This window comes from Mytilus californianus, unplaced genomic scaffold (genome assembly GCF_021869535.1).
Source record: "Mytilus californianus isolate M0D057914Y unplaced genomic scaffold, xbMytCali1.0.p SCAF_11, whole genome shotgun sequence".
Lineage (NCBI taxonomy): Eukaryota > Metazoa > Mollusca > Bivalvia > Mytilida > Mytilidae > Mytilus > Mytilus californianus.
The window spans coordinates 8799451-8820304 of NW_026262593.1; the positions used below are offsets into that span (position 1 = coordinate 8799451).

Below are 20854 nucleotides of genomic sequence, written 5' to 3' on the forward strand. Positions count from 1 at the left end.
TCTGAGATAGATGCAATCTTAGTATTATAACAATTACATAATAATTCACAGTAAAAATAATCATCTTAAACCATGTCATTTCCAATGTTTGGGAGATAACCCCAATCTCTGATATTATGTCACAACAGGCGCAGAGATTCAATGATTGTCACAGAAACGTAAGGCTTTAACTTAAATGCACATAAGTTAATTAGATACTCAACATAAAAAGTTGACACCAAATATATACATAAAATCCATTTTGAGACCATAACGTGTTCGTGTATATCTCATAATAATGTAATCTCTATAAAGAATTTGTTTTAATCTATTATAAAGAAAAGGGGGAAACACATTCATATGACATCAGTAACACTTCCTTTTAGCCTCTGTCTGAATCTTCATATGATGAGGGGCGGGCCAATATATACTCAATGGATATGATACTGCTTATACATCTGCATACCAAATATCATTGACTTGCCACTAATGGTTCTCCTTAAATGAACCTAATCACAAACTTATACATGCAACTTAGCAAAAGTATCAAAGTCAATCGATAATGACTGACGGGGTGGGGCTTACAAATCTCCACGGAAATAAGATATGTCAATGCTAATACAGCTGCATACCAAATATGACCTTCCACATTTGAGGCGAACACAATACCACGAGACCATCTTTTACTAATGGTTCCCCATAAACTGACCTTAGCACAAATTAATGCATTGTTGACGCCGCCGCCACCGACGCCGGAAACAGAACGTCTTAGTCTCGCTTTTTCGACTTCGTCGAGGCGAGAAAAAATCCAAATCTTGATGATGATGGATGGCTGCTTAATATCAAGTGGCAAAAAATAAATGTATAGTCAGGACGGCAACATGTTAAAGTAATATGAATATTTACCCTGATTTGTAATAGGCCGACACGTTGATCTGACCTTTTAACGTGCTATTTCACATGGTTACAGTCCGCCGGAAGACATGTTACTCTACCCTGACATATTATTCTTACTCCGAGCCGACCAGTCTTTAGTCTTATTCCTGCCGCGTGCCAATCGGGAAAGCAGCAAGTATCAATTTTAAAATCTTTGGTTTGAACAGGCCGGGGTTCGAACCCACGACCTCCCACATTCGAGGCGAACACAAAACCACGAAACCACCTAGGCGGTATATTGATTGGGGAAGGCAGAGTACCCAGAGAGAACCACCGATCTTTGACACGAAAATTTGAAATCCTAGATAATTAAGATCGGAATCGAACGCCCCTCGCTACTTGCGGGGATGATCCCACAACTTCAGTGTTGATAGGCCAGTAATCACTGAACTACTTAGGCCATTTGTCGACCGAGGCCCCCAAATACGTTTTGTTAGAAGCTTCAAAGAGACGCGAGTAGTTTTTAATTTATCATTTTCAACATCGGGAGTTATTTTGAAAACAAAATAATTTTGAATCTGTAATCACTCATACAGATTAGCAGCTCATAAAATTCCACCCGAAAGCAAATTAGAACCAATGCATTAGGAAATTCGTTTCAATGACACATTAAATTTGTACCTAATGGCGCGCGCATTAAAGTTTCAACTGTATTCATAGTCAGATGAACAAAAAAATAACAGACATACATGACTTTTTTGTATTTAAATGAAACAACTTACGTTACGACTATTGTACAAACACTGTGTGGAACTAACATATATTGAAAGGTAAGATAAGACATGTTCTAAATAAATCGGACTGTTCTCATTATAGACATAATGATTAAATAGCTAATAAACGGTATTATTAATCATTTTGATACGGAATTCATGTTGTGTCTGCAACATCCATTTTTGCGACAAGTTAAAGAATACATATTTCATTTAAAAAAAAATAACATTACATAATGAATAACGCCAGAGCTACGACTGTCGTACATTTTATACTAATGGCCAGTCGCATAGCTTAACTGTTAGATTAAACATTTTAGGATTTTGGCTTCTTTCTTTCATGAAAAACTACTTCGCATTCGCTGTATAGTTGCTTATCACGACTTTTCATCTGTTGGAGAGGGTGGGGCATGTATTTTTTTCTGGGGGCAAATAAATGTATTCGACTTTATTAAAAAAAAGAATAATTTTTTCAATAACAACAGGAACAAAAGTATTTTTGGAAACTCAATGTCGTGTTTATTTCGCCCCTAATATTCAATTGAGACAAACACACTCCCAAACGGACAGCCTCAGGATTTCCTAATAAATAAAAATCCTAACATCTTCTTTTTTTTCTAATTTTCTCTATTTGCTACGAGAACTGGTACTTCATGGTTTCTTTTATGTGTTGTGTGTACATTTTGTTTCAACTTGTAGGGAAAAAAAATGAGTAACATTTTGTCTTGGAAGTTTCACTTTCCATATTTGGATATGGATCTCGAATGTTTTATTCTAATTTTAGGTCCGCGCGCATGATGATGTTTTGAAGTCACGTGACGCTCGAATATATATGAGACCGTTGAACAGAGCACATGTGTACTGATCGGACAAACATGATCACTATTGGTTTTATTATTTACAGGTCATTGATGAAGGATCATGCATGCATCTTACGTACACATGTTTACGGGAGCACCGATTTGTATTTTAATGCATGATTAAAAAATTTGATTGTAGGATTTCAGCAATATTTACGATTTTTCTACGTCATTGAATTTTATTTCTCAATCAAGCGGACCGCGTCTAACGGGAACATGAATTGGAGCCGATTTTTGCAGGAATGAATTTCTATTTAAGAAGTTTGTACATCAGAAGGATTGCATTTTTACAGTAAAATGTACAGGACTGAACTTCAAGGCGAAATGGGATTCCTCAAAGTAGAAGAAAAAAAAAAGAAAAAAAAGGGGGGGGGGGAGGTGGAGGATGGTGACCCTTCTTGGTTGATAAATTAAGATAAGATGTATGTATACATCATGATAGCTGCAAAGTTTGAGGCTATGATTAGTTCATTTTGTTCATTTTACTATTTCAGTGGCATGGAACCCCTAAAACAATGACCCGTACCATTTTGACAAAAACTTTCCAGTTATATCATGTCGCGACTAACATTTTGGTCAAATTTTTTTTATACGGCTTACAGTTTATGTGTTACAAAATCATAACGGCAAATTAATTTGGTAAAGGCAGATAACTCTTTTAAGATCTCACTGGATCGCTTCGATCCAAATTAGGCAAAAATTCCTGAGGATGTAACAAACAATTTAGAAAAAAAATTTTGTCGATATCTTTTTTTGTTACGAAGGAGATGCACACAGATGATAAACAGTGAATAGGGAGATAACTCTTGCAAAGAAAATGGTTCGGCTTAGCAGAGTGAAATTTAAAAGCGCATAAACTATACGATACAATATGAGAAATAACTAAGCGACATATTGCGAAACAAACATTTATCGCAAGAACAAAATTTGGCGGAAGAAAAAAAAAATTAAAAAAAAGTAATAATAATAATAATCAGAACAAATACTATAGTTCTTTCCACAGAAAAGTGGAAAGACCTAATAAATCACGCCCTGCCCCCAAACACATACATTAAAGAATGACTAGTCGGTGCATCAAAGAAAACGGAAATGAACCATTATTTCTCCCATTAAAGCATATGGGTGATGATGATGATGTATGGCTGTTTAACGTCCAGCGGCAAATTTAATGTGTATGATGTCGATAATAGCATTTGAAGTCACCGTCGGCCTTCATTAATTAGCAAAACACATACCGCATATTTAGCTATAAAAGGATCCGACATAAAAAAAAAAGTCAAACAATTCAAACTAGAGAACAAATGGCCTCATTTATTTACAAAAAAAAAAAAAAAAATACAAAACTACAGCAACAAATGACAACCATTAAATTATTAAAGCGTATTGTGAAGACTAGAACGTATGTTTACCTCTAGATATCATACGTCTTTTAACGCAGTTTTTTTGTTGAGCCCCTGACTATCATTCGTAGTGAAATATTCATTGTGTTGTCTTATGATCTATGTCATCCTGCGTCGACACACTTTAGCATTTATCACATAACAAAATATTGGAGATTTGCATCGGAATAAATTTGGTGTTAAATTATCATATCAAAGTTTTTTTTAATTGATATTCAGATTTATGCTGGAGATGGTACAATAATCCTAATGATTACATTGATTACTAAGATAATAGCTTTTGTAGTTTAATGAATAAAATATTGATCAGTCCCTGATATTTAGGAATGGAAAAAAATATTAATGCTTGGTTATGTATTATTTGTCATACATGGCATTCATTTGGATTGTGTCTAACCTCTAAGGTAAAGTGAAATATTTTTATATTAAATTACTGTCTTAATTTATTACTCTTAATTCATGTTAAACTTCTCATGAAATATTACATTTTTTTTCCAAAGCCTTTTACATTTAATCGCTTAAACTAACAATTTTATTTTTCATTACTTTACTAACATACATTTTACTTTATATGTACAGACTGTGCTATGAATCCGTCGTTCCTCCTCCGTTTGATTGCAGATTTACTGTTTATCAGTGAGTATATAGTTTTTGTTGCTTATCTGTTCAAACTATCTAATAAAAAGCTCACATGTAATCACTTCAACAAATTAAAAGAGTTTTTTTTTGCAATTAAAAAACCTTTTGCCCACTGGACGCGACGAATGAGCTAAAACGACCCTCCTGAGATATTTTACACTCATCATTCTAATCATAGTTTTATTTGAACAATTATGTATCTATGTTAGCAAGCTTTTTTTCATTAAACTAAAATGGAATATTCTAGGATATATTAAATTAGAAGTAAATGAAAGGGCACTTGAGATAAATTAGCAGGAGGACAATCAGAGGCTTATTTAGAAATGCTTCAAATTTGACGGTTAAAGCGTCATAATCTATTAATTTATGAATTGATTGGGATCCAGCTTATTTTCACCAATCCAAACAACAGTGTAAAGTTGGAAGTAAATTGGTCCAATAATACAGGAACTAGTATCCAAAAGGTGAACAATTCCTTTTAGTTTGAGTGTTATAGTCCAATTCATTTAATTGTTGAAAGACAAAAAAATAACTCAAAGTTGAAAGTGAGCTTACTTTCACCAATCAAAATAAGGATATCTCTCAAGTTTGAAGTAAATTGATGCAAGCGTGCATTTTCCCACTTTTTATGAATGTTTTTGTTCTCATTTAAAACCACTTATAAATCCTTTAATAATCGAAGTTGTAAATAAAAATCACGAATCACATAGGAGCGGTCTAAACCTTTTTTAGTTTAGTACCTCCTAATTACAATTATAATGTGTTGCGCTGTTATTTTAAAATCAGCATTTTTCTCTTCGATTTATTTTAAAACAGACAATCATTATGCTTTTCAGACCAAAATCGTCCACCAAGTATAAAGGAATCTGGAGTAAGAGAAGTTTATTTCAAAGCAGGAGAAAATTTGAAATTAATTTGTGTAGCGAATGGAGTTCCGAAACCACAGTAAGTCATTTATAATATAAAAAACACAGTAAACGAAAAAAGTCTCAAAAATGTTCTTCAACTATTTGCTTGAAAATCTATGACCGAACGGGATTTTCTTTTCGTGTTTGTATTCATTTTTTGTCTCATCTGCGACAAAATACGGTAGAGGCGAGTTTTATAAATGCTGTATCTGACGTCGATTTTGGGGGCGACAACAATTGTTCAACACATCTCTTTTGTAACAGTTTAATTAAAAATCTTAAACATGTTTTTTGAGATCTCAACCCTCACCTATACCTCGAGCCAGGCCCAATGTAGAATAAACAAACATCTTCTTTTTTATAAACACACAACAATACGCACAGTAAAACTCAGTTTAAAATCGTAACTATATCCCTTCTGAATAAGTCTGTTTAAAGGTTAGGTTAGATGTTGAGGTGAATGACGTCATTTTTGCTTTTTATAGAATATATTTACGAATGATGTCTTTGTACCGATGATAAAATTTAGTAAATGTTTTGACAAGTTTGTGATATCGAAAACCTTGGTGTAACAATTTTTCAGTAATACAGAGGTTTGTTTCGTTAAAATCAAATACGTTGTTACATACACGAGCGAATCGAACAAGTTGAGATATATAAACACCATAAGATGGCGACAAGGGAACGTCAAAAAAATGGATAATTAACAATAGGAAATGAAAAATCATCTCTTTTATCATAAATTTTGGTATTAAGCTTCCCGTTAAAGATAAAGATATCAAGATCCAGGAAAGGACAGTGTTCATTGTTAGTATTAGCAGAACCATACAGAAACAGGTCCGCAATATGTGGTGCACAGTTAGTACCCATTGGAATTCCGATAAATTGAAGATATACGGAATCTCCATTACGAACAAAAATGTTATCCTGTAAAATTTCAAGTGCAGTTATCGTATCAAAGCAGATCCAATTGACATAGTTCTTTTGTTTGTTGTTACTAAAAAATGATTTAAAAGAGTTTGAACATATATATTCACATTCTGACTTTTTAAATGTCCATTTGATTAGGTATGTGATTTTTTTCTTAATGATATTATGAGGCAAAGTGGTAAAAATTTTGAACAGATTCGAAATCACCAATATGAGCATGCAATTTATCAAGTTCTTCCAACGAATTTTTGACACTCCAAAAGTAACTAATTCCACTATTTTCAAAGGCCTTATTTTAACAATTTATTACCAGGTTTCTGATTATACCAAGTGTACTAGTAAGTAGAGTTGAGAGTTTAGTAGTGGAACAATGGTTTGAAGACGAAAGAAATCTATATTTGTAAGGTGTTTTGTGCAGCTTCGGAAGCCAGTACATAGTTGGAACTTTCATGTTATTCGGTTCTGCTTGTAAAGAGGTAGCTAAAAGTTTATGTTTGTTACAGATGATGTTATTTTCCGAAAATGAATTTAGTTGGAATGTTGGTGGATTTGTGATTTCCTTTGGCAGAACCTCAATGTAAAACTTACGTCAAACAATAATGATATTATTGGCATCCTTATCAGCCGGGACAAAAAACAATCCTTGGCGAGTTCTTTTAGCTTATGTTTGATACGAGAAATAGGGCTATTATGGTTATTGTTAGGAGTAAAATGTTCTTTAAAATGTTCAAGACGAATATCAACTATGTCCATTACTGAATTAAAAAAATAATCTAAAGATTTTTTGTCAGCTTTTTCTCGTTTTATCCATTTCATGCAGTATGTACGGAGTGAGTCGTAGATGACGTTACGACATGATGTTACATGTATCTACCTTATCCCAGATCTGATACTTGTGACATTAAATATTGTAATAGAATTTTTGAATAGCAATTTGTATATTTGAACTAACCAATGTTTATATTAGGTACAGATGGACAAAGAATGGAAAGGTATTTGACCTAAGTCGACATAAGGGTCGCATATTTATGCAATCTGATTCTGGTACACTTCTGATGAAAAGAACGAAACGAAAATATGGATTTGAATTTTTGCACTGCTACAGCTACTAAATAATTAATGCAACTGACTGAATAAGCCTGACAAAGATTGAAAATTAACACGTGCACCAAGTTCATGAGACGGATAAGAAAACATTGCCGTTTCTACCACAGACATCATAAATCTAGTAATAAAATGTGTATCGTCCACCTAAACAAATAATAGATGTTGACAGAAGCCGAGTCGGATAGAATATGAAACACTAATATAAACATCAATTAAAAATTTCTAATTTGTATATTTGAATTAACCAATATTTATATTAGGTACAGATGGACAAAGAATGGAAAGTTATTTGACCTAAGTCGACATAAGGGTCGCATATTTATGCAATCTGATTCTGGTACACTTCTGATGAAAAGAACGAAACGGAAAGATGGGGGAGTATACCAGTGCGAGGCTTGGAATATTGAGGGTGTATCACTGTCAGACAAAATAACAGTGAAGAAAACCAAACTCGAAGAATTTCTTTACACAAAAGACAAAACCCTTAAAGTCAGACGTGGAAACTCAGTAAAACTTTCATGTTTAGTTCCTCACAGTATGCCTAAAGCAAACATATCATGGGTCCTATGGAGTCTAGTCGATGCATCAGTCACAGAAGTTAACTTTGACGATCGAAGGGTTACTCAAGACCTAGAAGGTAAAACAGTATTTAATTGATTGTAAGAAAAATAATAAGCACTGTCTATTTTACTAACACTAACAGGTCATTTAGAATCGCATCTACAACCAGCGAATCTAATAAAAGTTATTCTAGAACATTTGTCTTAGCACGGAAATAGTTATTATACATCCTATGGTCGTTAATTTAATTAATGTATTTTTCCCAAAATTTCAAAAATCAAAAATTATCTAATTGTACCAAAGCTAAGATTGCAACCCGACAGGACTAATTCAATTGATTTTTTTTCTTTCTTATTCTATGTTTACCGTTTGGCTTTTATAGTATCAAACATTTCACAGTTTGGGTTCCTAACCTATTCATTGACCGTGTCAGATCAAGATTAATTTAGATGCAAGTGTCGATTTCATAAGTTTTTACATCAAAGTGGAATGTATAAATGGTATTGTACGCATCTGATGTGTATTCCTGGATAAATCTTCATAAAGAATTATCAGAACCAACAATTGGAGTCTCATAACACATGCAGAGGTACAATGTATACATTTAGGGGACGACCATTTATCTTCTGGAAAGCGGGGAAGAATTATTTTGAAAATGAAAAATTTAGCCTGAAAATAAATGACGCTGCACAATAAAGGATGAAGAAGTAAAATCACGAAAATACTGAACTCCGAGGAAAATTCAAAAAGGAAAGTCCCCAATCAAATGGCAAAATCAAAAGCTCAAACACACCAAACAATTGGACAACAACTGTCATATTCCTGACTTGGTACAGGTATTTTCTTATGTAGAAAATGGTGGATTGAACCTGGTTTTATAGCTAGCTAAACCTCTCACTTGTATGACGGTCGCATCAAATTCCATTATAATGATAACGATGCGTGAACAAAACAAACAGACAAAATAGGTAAAAATGTCAAAAATAGGGGTACAGCAGTCAACATTGTGTTATCATCTTAATCATCATAAAAACAAATAAATGAATATTCTGCAACATAAAATGCAGAATAGATAGTTGAGGATATAAATGCGTACATTTTCGCACGGTGAAACAGCGGAAGCAAAATAAGCATGTGTAGCAACAGGTGAAAATAAAACTTTTTTCATGAAAAAATCTTCCGGCTCTTCCCCCTAATTATCATATGATCGTCTCCTTTAATTAAAACAATAGTCAAAACCATCACAGTTCAAATGTGTCTGAGGGAGTTATAGATTTAGAAATATTAAATTGCCAATAAAATAAATATTAAACGATAATACTATTATAAAAATCAGAAGATGTATTACGATTGCCATTGGGACAATTATCCACCAAAATTCAAATGAAGCGGATGTAATCAATTATAGACAACCTTCAACAATGAGAAAAAAAAACTCATACCGTATAGTCGGCTATAAAAGGCCCCGACATGAAAAATATGAAACAATTGAGAAAACTAATGACCTAATCTATAACAAAACAATTTACGAAAAAAAATATAACAAACATGAACTAACGCAAAATCACTGAACTACAGGCTCCTGACTTGGGAGAGGCACAAAAAAAAATGTGGTGGGGTAAACATATAAGCTTTTCCCCCCAGATACATTAAATAGAAAATGAAAGGATATGGAGTAAATGTACATGGGACAAAATCGCACACAATACATTGAAAACATAGAAAATTATCAATGAACAGGGCTTTTATTCCTGTTCTTCATCTTGACAGTTGATGTAGGGTCTATTGTAAGATAACCTAGTTGCAATATATATAAATGTGATATAGTCATTTTGTATTCACAGGAAATCTCTATATCACAAACGTGAAAGACGAAGATTATCAAAATGGAAGATTGTATGTTTGTATGGCAAGTAATGACGTGGATGGGCATACGACGTTTTCTAACGGAACAGACATTAAACCAACTGGAAAGAAAGGTTGTCTTGTTCAATTTAAAGTATAGCACCACCGATTATATGCATTTCTATAGTAGAATAAGAGGGTTTATTTTAACCAATAATTCTTTTATCTGAAAGTTTAAAGAATTCTGTTTCTTGACATCCGAGTGTTGTCCTGCCTCAGCAGAGCAAGAAAAACTAACCCATTATGAGTATTCTGAAAATGCTTCTAACTATTAAATACCTTAATGAATTTGTATGATCTCGTTGCTTTTAACGTTCAAATGGTACTGAAGAAGGCCTGGAGATGTCCTGAACGTGAAAACACAAGTAACAAAAAAAAAAACAATCGCTTAACAGTCCTAATTCGAAAACGAATTCTCCAAATCATAAAAAGGTATACGACAAAAGACTAAAAGACAACCAATGACTAATCAACTTCCTTATCTGGGACAAGAAGCAGGGTTAAAGTAGTATTTTTAGGTCGCCTCCACTCTTCAATCTCGACCATTGGACAACCTAAAGATACATAGCATAACAATCAATGAAATGTATTTGCTAATGAAAGTAGCACTCATTTTTGTATTTTCTGATGCGTATATTACCAGTTCCCATTGTGTCTGATGCGTTTAGCACTAATTGCAATAGTTTTTGATGTGTATACTACCCACTTCCATTGTTTCTGATACGTGTACCACACAGTTAAATTGTTTCCATAGTTTTTAATGACTTTAGTCATGTCCATGGATTTCTTTTACGTGTATTACAAATTGTAATGGTTTATGATGCATGCATCACCTATTTTCATTGTCTCAGATGTATGTAACATCAATTCCCATGGTAACTGTAGCACACATTCCAATCCTCTCTGATGTCTTTTGCATATATTTGCATGGTTTCTGATAATTTTCATGGTGGTTGATGCGTGGAGCACGAACAACCATTTCCATGGTGTCTTATTCGTGTAGCAACCATTTTCATGGTGTGAATTTATTTTGCGTATTTGATCGACTGATGTTTTATCCCGCTAAATTCATGTTTCCCAAGAAAATATCTGATATATGACGTACCAAGTTATAAGCCTGGTAGCTTTGGTGAGTTTTGAGTCGATCAATTATGGTTAGAGTTAGTCAAGAAAAATCCATAATGAAGAAGAAGGGAATGATAGCTATAGTTTTGTTTCAAATTTGTTGAAAAAAATAACTTTGAAAACCTCTGTAGGTTGCAATTCTGTAAATATAGACAGTGCAATTTCCCATAGGAACTCCCTTTGCGGCTAAAACTGTGCCACTTTTACTATGAAGTTTCGTGAAAAATTATATCCCAGAACGGAAAGTTGATATGCACTACTATTTTATTCAAAGGTCAGAATATAGGGCTGTGCGGCATATTTTCAATTTTTAAATGCCCTGAACTTCTGAGAGTTTAAACTTATACTAAAATTCTATACTACCTCCACTTTTGGACCTCCTAAGAATTAAATTTTAGGCGCTACCATTTTTTTCTATACTGGTAACATTCTCAAGTTATGTCTCTATGAGATGAAACATAAAGATCATATCTGGGAACCAGTACGTTAACAAAATAACATATCTATGAATATTATATATCTCCCCAAAAGAGGCGTGGCTTGTGAAACAGCTGTATTTACAAAGTGCAACCTGTAAGGGAACTTCTAATGCATGCTTCTTAAATTATTAAAAATGGTCAATAGGTAATAACTATCTTACTGGCATTTATTTCAGGCCATTTCTTAAAGTCCCCATTTCATATATTTAATTATGTTGAAATATTATTGTAATTGAATAAAATATTTTAAAGCAGAACGTAAACTTTAGCTGAGGTTGAATTATGTTTTTTCTTTCAGACATAAATAATTTCAAATTTTTGTTCCGGCTGTTGTTTGTTTAAATGAAAGAAGATAACCCAATTTAGTATTTTTAACTTTAATGTATGAAATGTAAGTAAAATATTTAAATGGGGAATTTCCCGTCCTGCTTTTCTATAGAAAGTATGACACTCAATTGAAGCACATGAAATGTAACACTAGACTTTTACTCCCTCGATATCACACAGCTCCGTGTACTATGTCAATGTCAATTTTTACTATGTAGCATGTCAATAACACATATGAAAATTACGTAAAAGCTATACCATGTATGGAAGTATTGTAATTACAATGCATTTTTTCTTCTTTAGATGCTAACACATTTGTAAGACCTCATCTATTGTGGGCATCACCGGAAGAAACTATAGGAATTATGGGAGATTCTCTGAAGCTTAAATGTATATTCGGAGGAAAGTAAGCAGAAGCATTAAAGGCATAACATAAATGTAAAAAGTCAACGTTCTTCGTGTCATTTGTCACGTTATAGGTGTCATACATTTAAAGATGCAACGAAAAGATGAAGAGGTGTATCAAAATTACATATTTTGTATTCTCTTATTTATCTAATTTACTACATTATAGCAATCGCTTACATTTCAAGCTCAAAATCTTAAAATTGCTGACGTGAAAAAAAAAATTTGTAAAAGAAATACCAGAATGTTGTATAGTTTCGAAACATTCACACAACAATTTAAAGTCTCTTTTCAGTCCATCTCCAAGCATACAGTGGTCATTTGTCAACAATTCTAATGATTTTTTGGTGAAAGACAAACCAGGATTGAGCACTGATGGTCAAGAATTGAGCTTTTATCGATTACAGTTGACAGATAGAGGAAAATATACTTGCTATGCAGAGGATCCCACTGGCTACAGAATCGAACACGTGATAAACCTTATTGTCAAAGGTTTGTTCTATAGTTTCCGTGCATATCTTACAGAACCAAAAAATGATTCTCTGTAGAATAGAAACACAGATGGCTGAATGAATTCATTCAAATCAATATTCAGTGCAAAATTATACATGTATCTCTGGACGAGAACATGTTTATGTAATATGAATAGGAACCCTGATGTGAACGAGACCAACACGTTTCGTATTTGTCACGTTTTAGTTCTAGACAATATGCATTTTACCCGGACATGCTGTTCTGACTCCGAGCTACCAGACGTTGTTCGTTCTCCTAAATTCCATATGCTTAACGTAGACGCCGCAAATATTAATTTCCAGTCTTTGATTTGACAAGATAAACATCCTACCCACGACTTGATGACCCATCGAGAGCACGCTACAACGAGGGAAACCAATGCGGTTGATATTTGTGTACTGCGACACCTTCTCAGATGATACAAGACAGAACGTATTTAGTCCTTGCTTCGCACAGACAATTATAATCCGTTTCGCATTTTCAGCTTTAATATATGATATGAGTTGTCATTGTCATGCGTTTGTAACAAGTGTTACGTTTAATACAAAGTTTGCTGGATAATCTGAAATAGTATAGTATACGGTATACTATACATAATCAATGGATAACAAAATCACGCCTTTTTACACTTTAAACCGGTCATTGTGTAATATCATGCATATTCTATACAGTAATTATATTAATTTATAGAAAATGATAATTTTGTGTAATGCGTAAATCGAAGTTGATATGGTCATAATTATAAATAAACTGATTATGAAACTTGAATTTTTCGAAATACTAGGGATTTTTTACCCCTGGAGTAGATTACCTAAGCTGTATTTGAAAAAACTTTGGGAAATTTGGGTTTTCAATGCTCTACAAGTTCGTACTATATTTGGCATTTTTAACTTATTTGATTCGAGCGTCACTGATGAGTATTTTGTAGACGAAACGCGCGTCTGGCGTACTAAAATTTTATCCTGGTATCTATTATGAGTGTATTTGGTTAAATGTGAACAGAGAAGATATAATCAAACCGTAATGTAAACTGAAAATAAAGGATTCGATATATAGCAGATATAGTTTCATAACATCATTATAATTATAACATGCAAATGGACAACAAAACCATGCTTTTATACACTTTAAATTTGTCATTGAGTGTCCATGTAGATTCTATAAAATATTTATACAGACTTATAGAAAATGATAATTTTGTTCAATGCACAAATCAAATTTGTTTTAATGTGAACAGAGAAGATATAATCAAATCAGTAAGGTAAACTAAAAATAAAGGATTCAATGCACAGCAGATATAGTTTCATAACATCATTATAATTATAACATGTAAATGGATAACGAGATCACGTCTTTTTACACTTTAAATCGGTCATTGTGTGTCCATGTAGATTCTATAAAACATTTATACAAACTTATAAAAAATTATGATTTTGTTCAATGCACGAATCAAATTTGTGTTAATGTAAGTAGAGAACATATGATTAATTCAGGAATATTAATTAAAAACCCCAGATTCAATATATAATTTCAAAACATCATAATAATCATACCTTGTGAATGGATAACAAAATTACGCCTTTTTACACTTTAAATTGGTCATTGAGTGTCCATGTAGATGCCACATAGCAACATTATAACTATAAAGTGTATAGATAAGCTTATTAGCCTAAATAGAACGACAAGAAGAACTTTGTATCTTATATTGCCATAAAAATTCATTTCCAGTAATGAGAGGTAGAAATCCATGTCAAATATTTTGGTGTTGTCAAATTTTAAAATAGTTTTTTTTTATCTATATATTTTTTTGCTTTTATTAGCAAGGCCGTTTTGGCTTGAGGGAGGTCAGCCTAGTGATATTCATGTGGTAAGAAGAGAAGGAACAGTTGCTACTTTTGTATGTAAAGCAGGAGGAATTCCTACTCCGGAAGTAAACTGGTATATAAACGGTGTATCACTTAAAGGTGGGAATCTATCATTGGTCTGTCTGTTTATCTATAAAGAGAACGAAGCTTTCTTACATGAATGTCTTTGCATGATTCTATTGTAAGAATACTATTGTTAAATACATTTGACAATACAAATTTTTGACTGTTCATTTATTAAGTGTTGAAATACGATATATTAAAAATGCAAATGGGACTGTGATTTCCAAATATGTAGTTGTCCATTTGATTCTTGCTAAAATGAATGGTATTTTTCTAATTTGTTTATGTTTTATTTTTGGATTGTCTTAGTTTTATTGTCCATTTTTAATTTACTTTTGTATTGATGTAAGGTAACATGTAGGGGAGATTGCTTTATTTACGTATCTGTTACCACAATGGTTTTAAACACATGTAGAAAATGTTATTGTGAATGGGAACCATATGAAATTTCTTGTGTCATCTTAAAAGTGTGTTACCTTGTAAACATAGTAAAAACAAATTGTGCATTATATATTTTAGTAAATGATCAGTGTAGTTCATGTATGTTTATAACGATATACATACATGTATTATAAAAATATATGCATATATATTTTTGTAGAATCTAACATCTCAGCAATGGCAGAAAATAGATTCCAGAATCCAAATGTTTGCACCATCACTATTACTGACATTAGATTTACCGACGCTATGGTTCTGCAGTGTAATGCTTCAAATAGCTATGGTTACTTGTTCTCAGATTTCTATCTAAACGTCTTTGGTAAGCTGTTATAAAAAGTCTTTACATAATGTAAGCATTATCTTTACGAAAAATTCCTACTTATGATAGACTGTGTACAAAAAGTTAAATGTACTATATCGGTAATAGCGTCTTCGTCAGTGCTATATATATTACTCTGCATATCTTAACAACATGTCTTTTATACATATCGTTTATAATTTGAAAAAGAGGTGATGCTTGGAAAACGACAATAAGACAGTAACTAAATAATTCGATAGAAGGCGTTTACAGTTTAATGTGCGGTGTTCAAATATTTAACTATTTTAATTTGAAATATTGACCATACATTCACCATTCTTTACATGCCAAAACCATTTAGATCAAATTGTAGACAACTGACAAAATTCGTCATGCGTGCAGTCTGGATTGATTTTTTAAACATTTTATTTAAATCCTCTTTGTTTTGATCACCGCCTCGGTAGTATCGTGGTAGGGTGTTCCCTTCAAGTACGGGAGGTCGTGGGTTCGAACCCGGCCGGGTCAAACCAAACACTTTAAAATTGGTATTTGCTGCTTCTTCGCTAAGCACGCGGCATTGAGGAATAAGACCAAAGACTGGTGGGCTCGAAGTTAGAATAATGTGTCTGGGTGAGGTGAGATGTCTTCCTGCGGACTGTCACCTTATGAACAGCACGTTAAAAATCCGGCTCAGCGTGTAGGTCTAGTACAAAGCAGGGTTAATATTCTTATAACATTAACATGTTCTCGTCCTGAATATGTATATTAATTTGTCGCTGGACGTTAAGCAGCCATCCATCATCATCTCTGTTTTGATCGCTGAAAAAAAAAAACGAAACCCCCCTTGAAAAAAGTATTTTCATCAAACGCGTTATTATCCATAAAACAGTATAACTGGACAACCACAGAATGATGTCATATATAAGATAAGATTACATTTTTTAAAATGGTTTTATTTCAATGAAGATATTGAAGGTTTCAAGTCAGGAAATTGCTTTTTCTTATTTTAAATTTTCTATTTTTTTCTCGGTCATACGGGTGTTCACATTTCCTGTAATTGCAAATATTCTCTACTATGATTTTCTGGATTTACCTTTTATCGGGAACGCACAAAGCCGAATATATAAAAGACAAGGATGTATATTTAATTAAGACGTAAATTTTCGTGCTGACTTGACTTTCTGGTAAAAAAATATCAACGGAACCATACAAAAACTACATGTAGGTACATATAAACATATCACTTTATATACGTTTTTATTGATATTTTTCTCATTCAATTTCAAAATATTGAAAGACAAAAGTATACATAATCAAACTGTATTCAATGTTTTTACATTTCCAAGATATTCCCGAAAATGAAATCAGTTCTCGTTCTTTGTTCATTATATGTTTAAATACGGTAATAGAAACATAATACCATTGGTTATCCGTTTGCCTTTTTTCAGAATTTAAACGAAAGGATCTATCATTTACAAGTGCATAAACAGACAGTGGAGTGTACATGATCTTTAAATATGCGTTTTGAAACAACGGAAAAGTGACTAATTTCACAACTGTGTTTGAAATTGTTAGAATTCTATTAAATACATAAATTAGTGGTTAACAGTGTCTGTCACAATTTTGTTCTGGCTAAGTCTGTAAAATGTTCAATTGCAATAAGCTCAGCTCACAAATATAAAGACTTGTTGGTTATGTTCAAAAGGAAGAGAATGATCAATCATGTCTTAAGAATGATAAAAACCAAACATTATTGCAATAAAAAAAAATTGCAGCTGCTTTTAAATCTAAAAAAGTAATACAATATAAACAGCAAATATAAAATTAAAAGAAAATGAAGAACCGATAACGTCATAAAAAAGAAGAAAAAAAAACCCGAGAAATAGACAAAAATGCAAACAACATTTTACATAATCACATCAGTAACTAGAGATTTTATCTATTTGCAACATGTACCTCACAAAAAATCATGTGCAACTCCAGAAATAATTGGTTTGCGCACAAAACACTTTGTACATGGGTTTCTAACCCGTCAACATCGCAAAATGTAAACGGTTGAAACTAAGATACAGTGTTTTTGTAGGAGGAAAAAGAACTTCTCTTTCAAATATCAGACAACAAAAAAACTTTTCGAAATTCAATATTTTAAATTTCACAACACATTGAATGCTGATTTATTAATTTCTAATGTAAATCATTTGCATAACCATTCAAAAAAGGAATAAACCAACGAAAATTAATTAAAACGTTTCTGCAAAATGGAACGACATGGAAAAGTCGGGGTAAATTTATTCTGCATCGGCATAAATGGATTTGTTGGATAGTAGAAACTCTACCTTGCAAAAGGACACCTCAGAGACGTAATGCAGAGTTTGGTTTTACCCTTAGAAATTGAAAAAAACATACTCTCTAAACACAGGGCATAGGAATTAGTGCTTTTAGTACAACTGGACGTGGCTGTACATGACGCACTTGTACATATCGTTTAGATAAACAGACAATTTTTTAGAATTAATGTTTCTACCAGAAACTAAATTAAATACACAACTGACAGAAAAAACAGCAAAGTCAACTCAAACTTACTTAAAGCTGAATTATTCTCCCGAAGTCAATGTCGTTACTGCTCTATGTGTAGTATTTTACTGCTATTTTTAGGGACCCATTCACTGTTAAATGCACGACTGAAGATAGAGAAACATACACACGAAAATTACAACAGTAAGTCCAGATATGAGAAACCTTCTTCCATTTTTATAAAGAACTGTAATAGTCAACATTTTCCTGTGGGGAACATAAAAGATTTTTCAAAAGTACAATTAAATACGACATTTCAGATTGAAGAATTGTTTACCAAAACAATTTATATTTTATTTACCGTATACGCTTGTTACATTGTTACCTTTAGAGTCTAACCTCTTCTTGATGCATCCTGTAATAATCCATGAATTGCCCATACGAAAAACTAGTACGGACATCTTTTTTTAAATTTCTCATTTCCATTTTGACACTTCTCACTTGAAATAACAAAGTTCTAAATTGACATTTTTCAGTTCCAACTTGACATTTCTTACTAATTTCCAAACTGGTTGCAGAAATGTAAACTTGGAACTGAGAATTGTTCAGCTTAAACTAAGGAGTGTCAAGTTGGAACTTTCAACTGATAAATGTCAGATTGGAAGTAAGAAATGTCATTTTGAAATAAAAAATTTCAACTTTTAAACTTTTAAATTAGAAATGTCAACGTTACAAAAGAATGGAGGCGAAAACATATATTATCGATAAAAGCAATGACGATCATATATTTTGTGTGAGTTGAATTAATATTCGGAATGTCAGAATTTCAGAAATTACAGTATTTAAATGTCAATCCCTTGCATCTTTCATATAAATGCGGAGTAGTTAAATGTTTTGACTACTGACAAAATATATACTTGTGAATATTAGCAAAAAGTTACAGATGCCGAACAATAGACTCTCCTGAATTTTAAGCAAAAACATAAATCTTTACCGTTTAGTAAACTTTACAATGTAGAAATCAAAAATGATAAAAAAATTAAGCGCGTGGGATAGAAATTATACATGATAAATATGTAGGACTCTAAAGTGCGATGGGGACGCTAAAGTGCGATGGTCACGCTAAAGTGCGATGGTACACGCTAAAGTGCGATGCTTCCATACGCTAAGGTCCGATGGTCCGCGAAAGTATAGACGTAAGAAACGTATTTTGATTATGACGTTAACAGTCGTTTATATATACAAACTAAAAATGAACACGCCGGAAGATAAATTACTAATATTTGATTAACAACTGTTAAACCAAATGTCAATGACTTATTAATAATTAATATAAATCTGACCGTGCTTTGACTTCTGAAGCAAATGTGGTTTTTTTTCGGTAGCTGGAAGAAGAACTTAATTGTATCCTGCAGTCGACCATTTTACTATTTAGATACAAAATAGTATTTGCATAAATATCCTGTATCGTGCTTTTATTGGAAGCGAACGGATACATTTAAATCATTGTTTATGTTGCAGTTTACTTTGTGGTCCCCGTTAAAATATTGTCGCTTTAAAATGTAACATTGGTAAAATAAAGGTACATGTTTGCATGCGTAAATTATAAATTGTCGGCTAAAATATTAGTTTATACATTATAGGAAAATATAACATGTATGTGTAGTCGCTACGCCGAAAAAGGAGAAAACCGGCTAACATCGCCTTTTTCTCTCATTTGAATTAAAGCTTAAACAATAAATGTTACATATTCCGACAATAATCGAATTTTGTATTTGTAATTTACAATGACGACTGTAAGGGGAGGTGTTCCCATTAGTGATAGACTGTGTGAATGGCAAGCTACGCCAATTATCACAATATTTAATACGCCCGAATTGTTAAAAATTCAATTACAAGAAATATAGTATTTTGTGACACCTAAATTACCTTTTTAGCAATTATTACGTGGTCGGTCTTCTAAATGTAGAAACAATCACTTCAGCCTACCAGTAGATTATAATGCCTATCACATATGGTATACCTTAGAATACTAGTTTTGCAAAAGGACTATTTTTACATCTTATGTTCTTTAACGTTTTGCAAGCCCTCGAACCTTACCCTATTGGTCCATCGCACTTTAGCTTGATATACCACCGTATTTTAGCAAACAAACAACCATCGCACTTTAGCGTAGACCATCGCACTTTAGCGTGACCATCGCACTTTAGAGTACCATCGCACTTTAGAGTACCATCGCACTTTAGAGTCTTACAAATATATCCTGAATAAAAGTCAAAACCATCTTAAGAACACCATAGAACATATAAATTGGTATCGTAAACTTAAGACAATTATTAGGATATATTCTATGTTTCCATGAATTATAAACCCTTGACAGACGAAAATATGTCCGAAGATAGTCTAAAGACGTCTCCTACATGCAAGCATATGAATTCTTCATACACGGGTGTCTGGCCTCTAAGAAGACCACATATTTCATCGTCAATGAATCATTATAAAATATTTCAAAATTGTATCTACAAGTATTCCGGATGGTTTTAGGGGAAAACTATTGATAACGCTAATTTATCATCATATACTTAAAATTATTTTTGAGAAAAACAAAAAGAAAACTTTTATTACTAAACCATTCTCGTCCATTATCAAAGGATTTATATAGGTATTTTGTGTGTGTATGTTGACCACTTAATGATAAATCTTTGATACAGACGATTGATAAAAAACAATTAGCATCTTATCTAATGTCTTGTTTGCTTATATAACTAATTGAAAGTTGGGCAATTGGAAAAGCAAGTACTTAAGTAATGCTAATCACAATTACGTCAAATGTTGATTTTGTATATTTAATTTCTTTCCAATTTGAATTAAATTCTCGGAATAAAT

The 20854-nt window shown here is 32.6% G+C and overlaps 1 protein-coding gene and 1 long non-coding RNA gene across 2 annotated transcripts; both read left to right on the forward strand.

Moving 5' to 3' along the window:
• Nucleotides 1-4237: 4237 nt before the first annotated feature.
• Nucleotides 4238-5459, forward strand: LOC127720950 (uncharacterized). Its single transcript, XR_007991000.1, has 3 exons — nucleotides 4238-4292; nucleotides 4468-4524; nucleotides 5364-5459. It is a non-coding gene; the product is annotated as an uncharacterized LOC127720950 (long non-coding RNA).
• A 1860-nt stretch (nucleotides 5460-7319) lies between these two features.
• On the forward strand, nucleotides 7320-15489 carry LOC127720777 (neuroglian-like). Its single transcript, XM_052227530.1, has 7 exons — nucleotides 7320-7357; nucleotides 7733-8109; nucleotides 9878-10012; nucleotides 12173-12275; nucleotides 12570-12766; nucleotides 14608-14751; nucleotides 15317-15489. The coding sequence occupies exons 1-7, from the start codon at nucleotides 7320-7322 to the stop codon at nucleotides 15487-15489; spliced, it is 1167 nt and encodes a 388-aa protein (XP_052083490.1).
• The last annotated feature ends 5365 nt before the right edge of the window (nucleotides 15490-20854 follow it).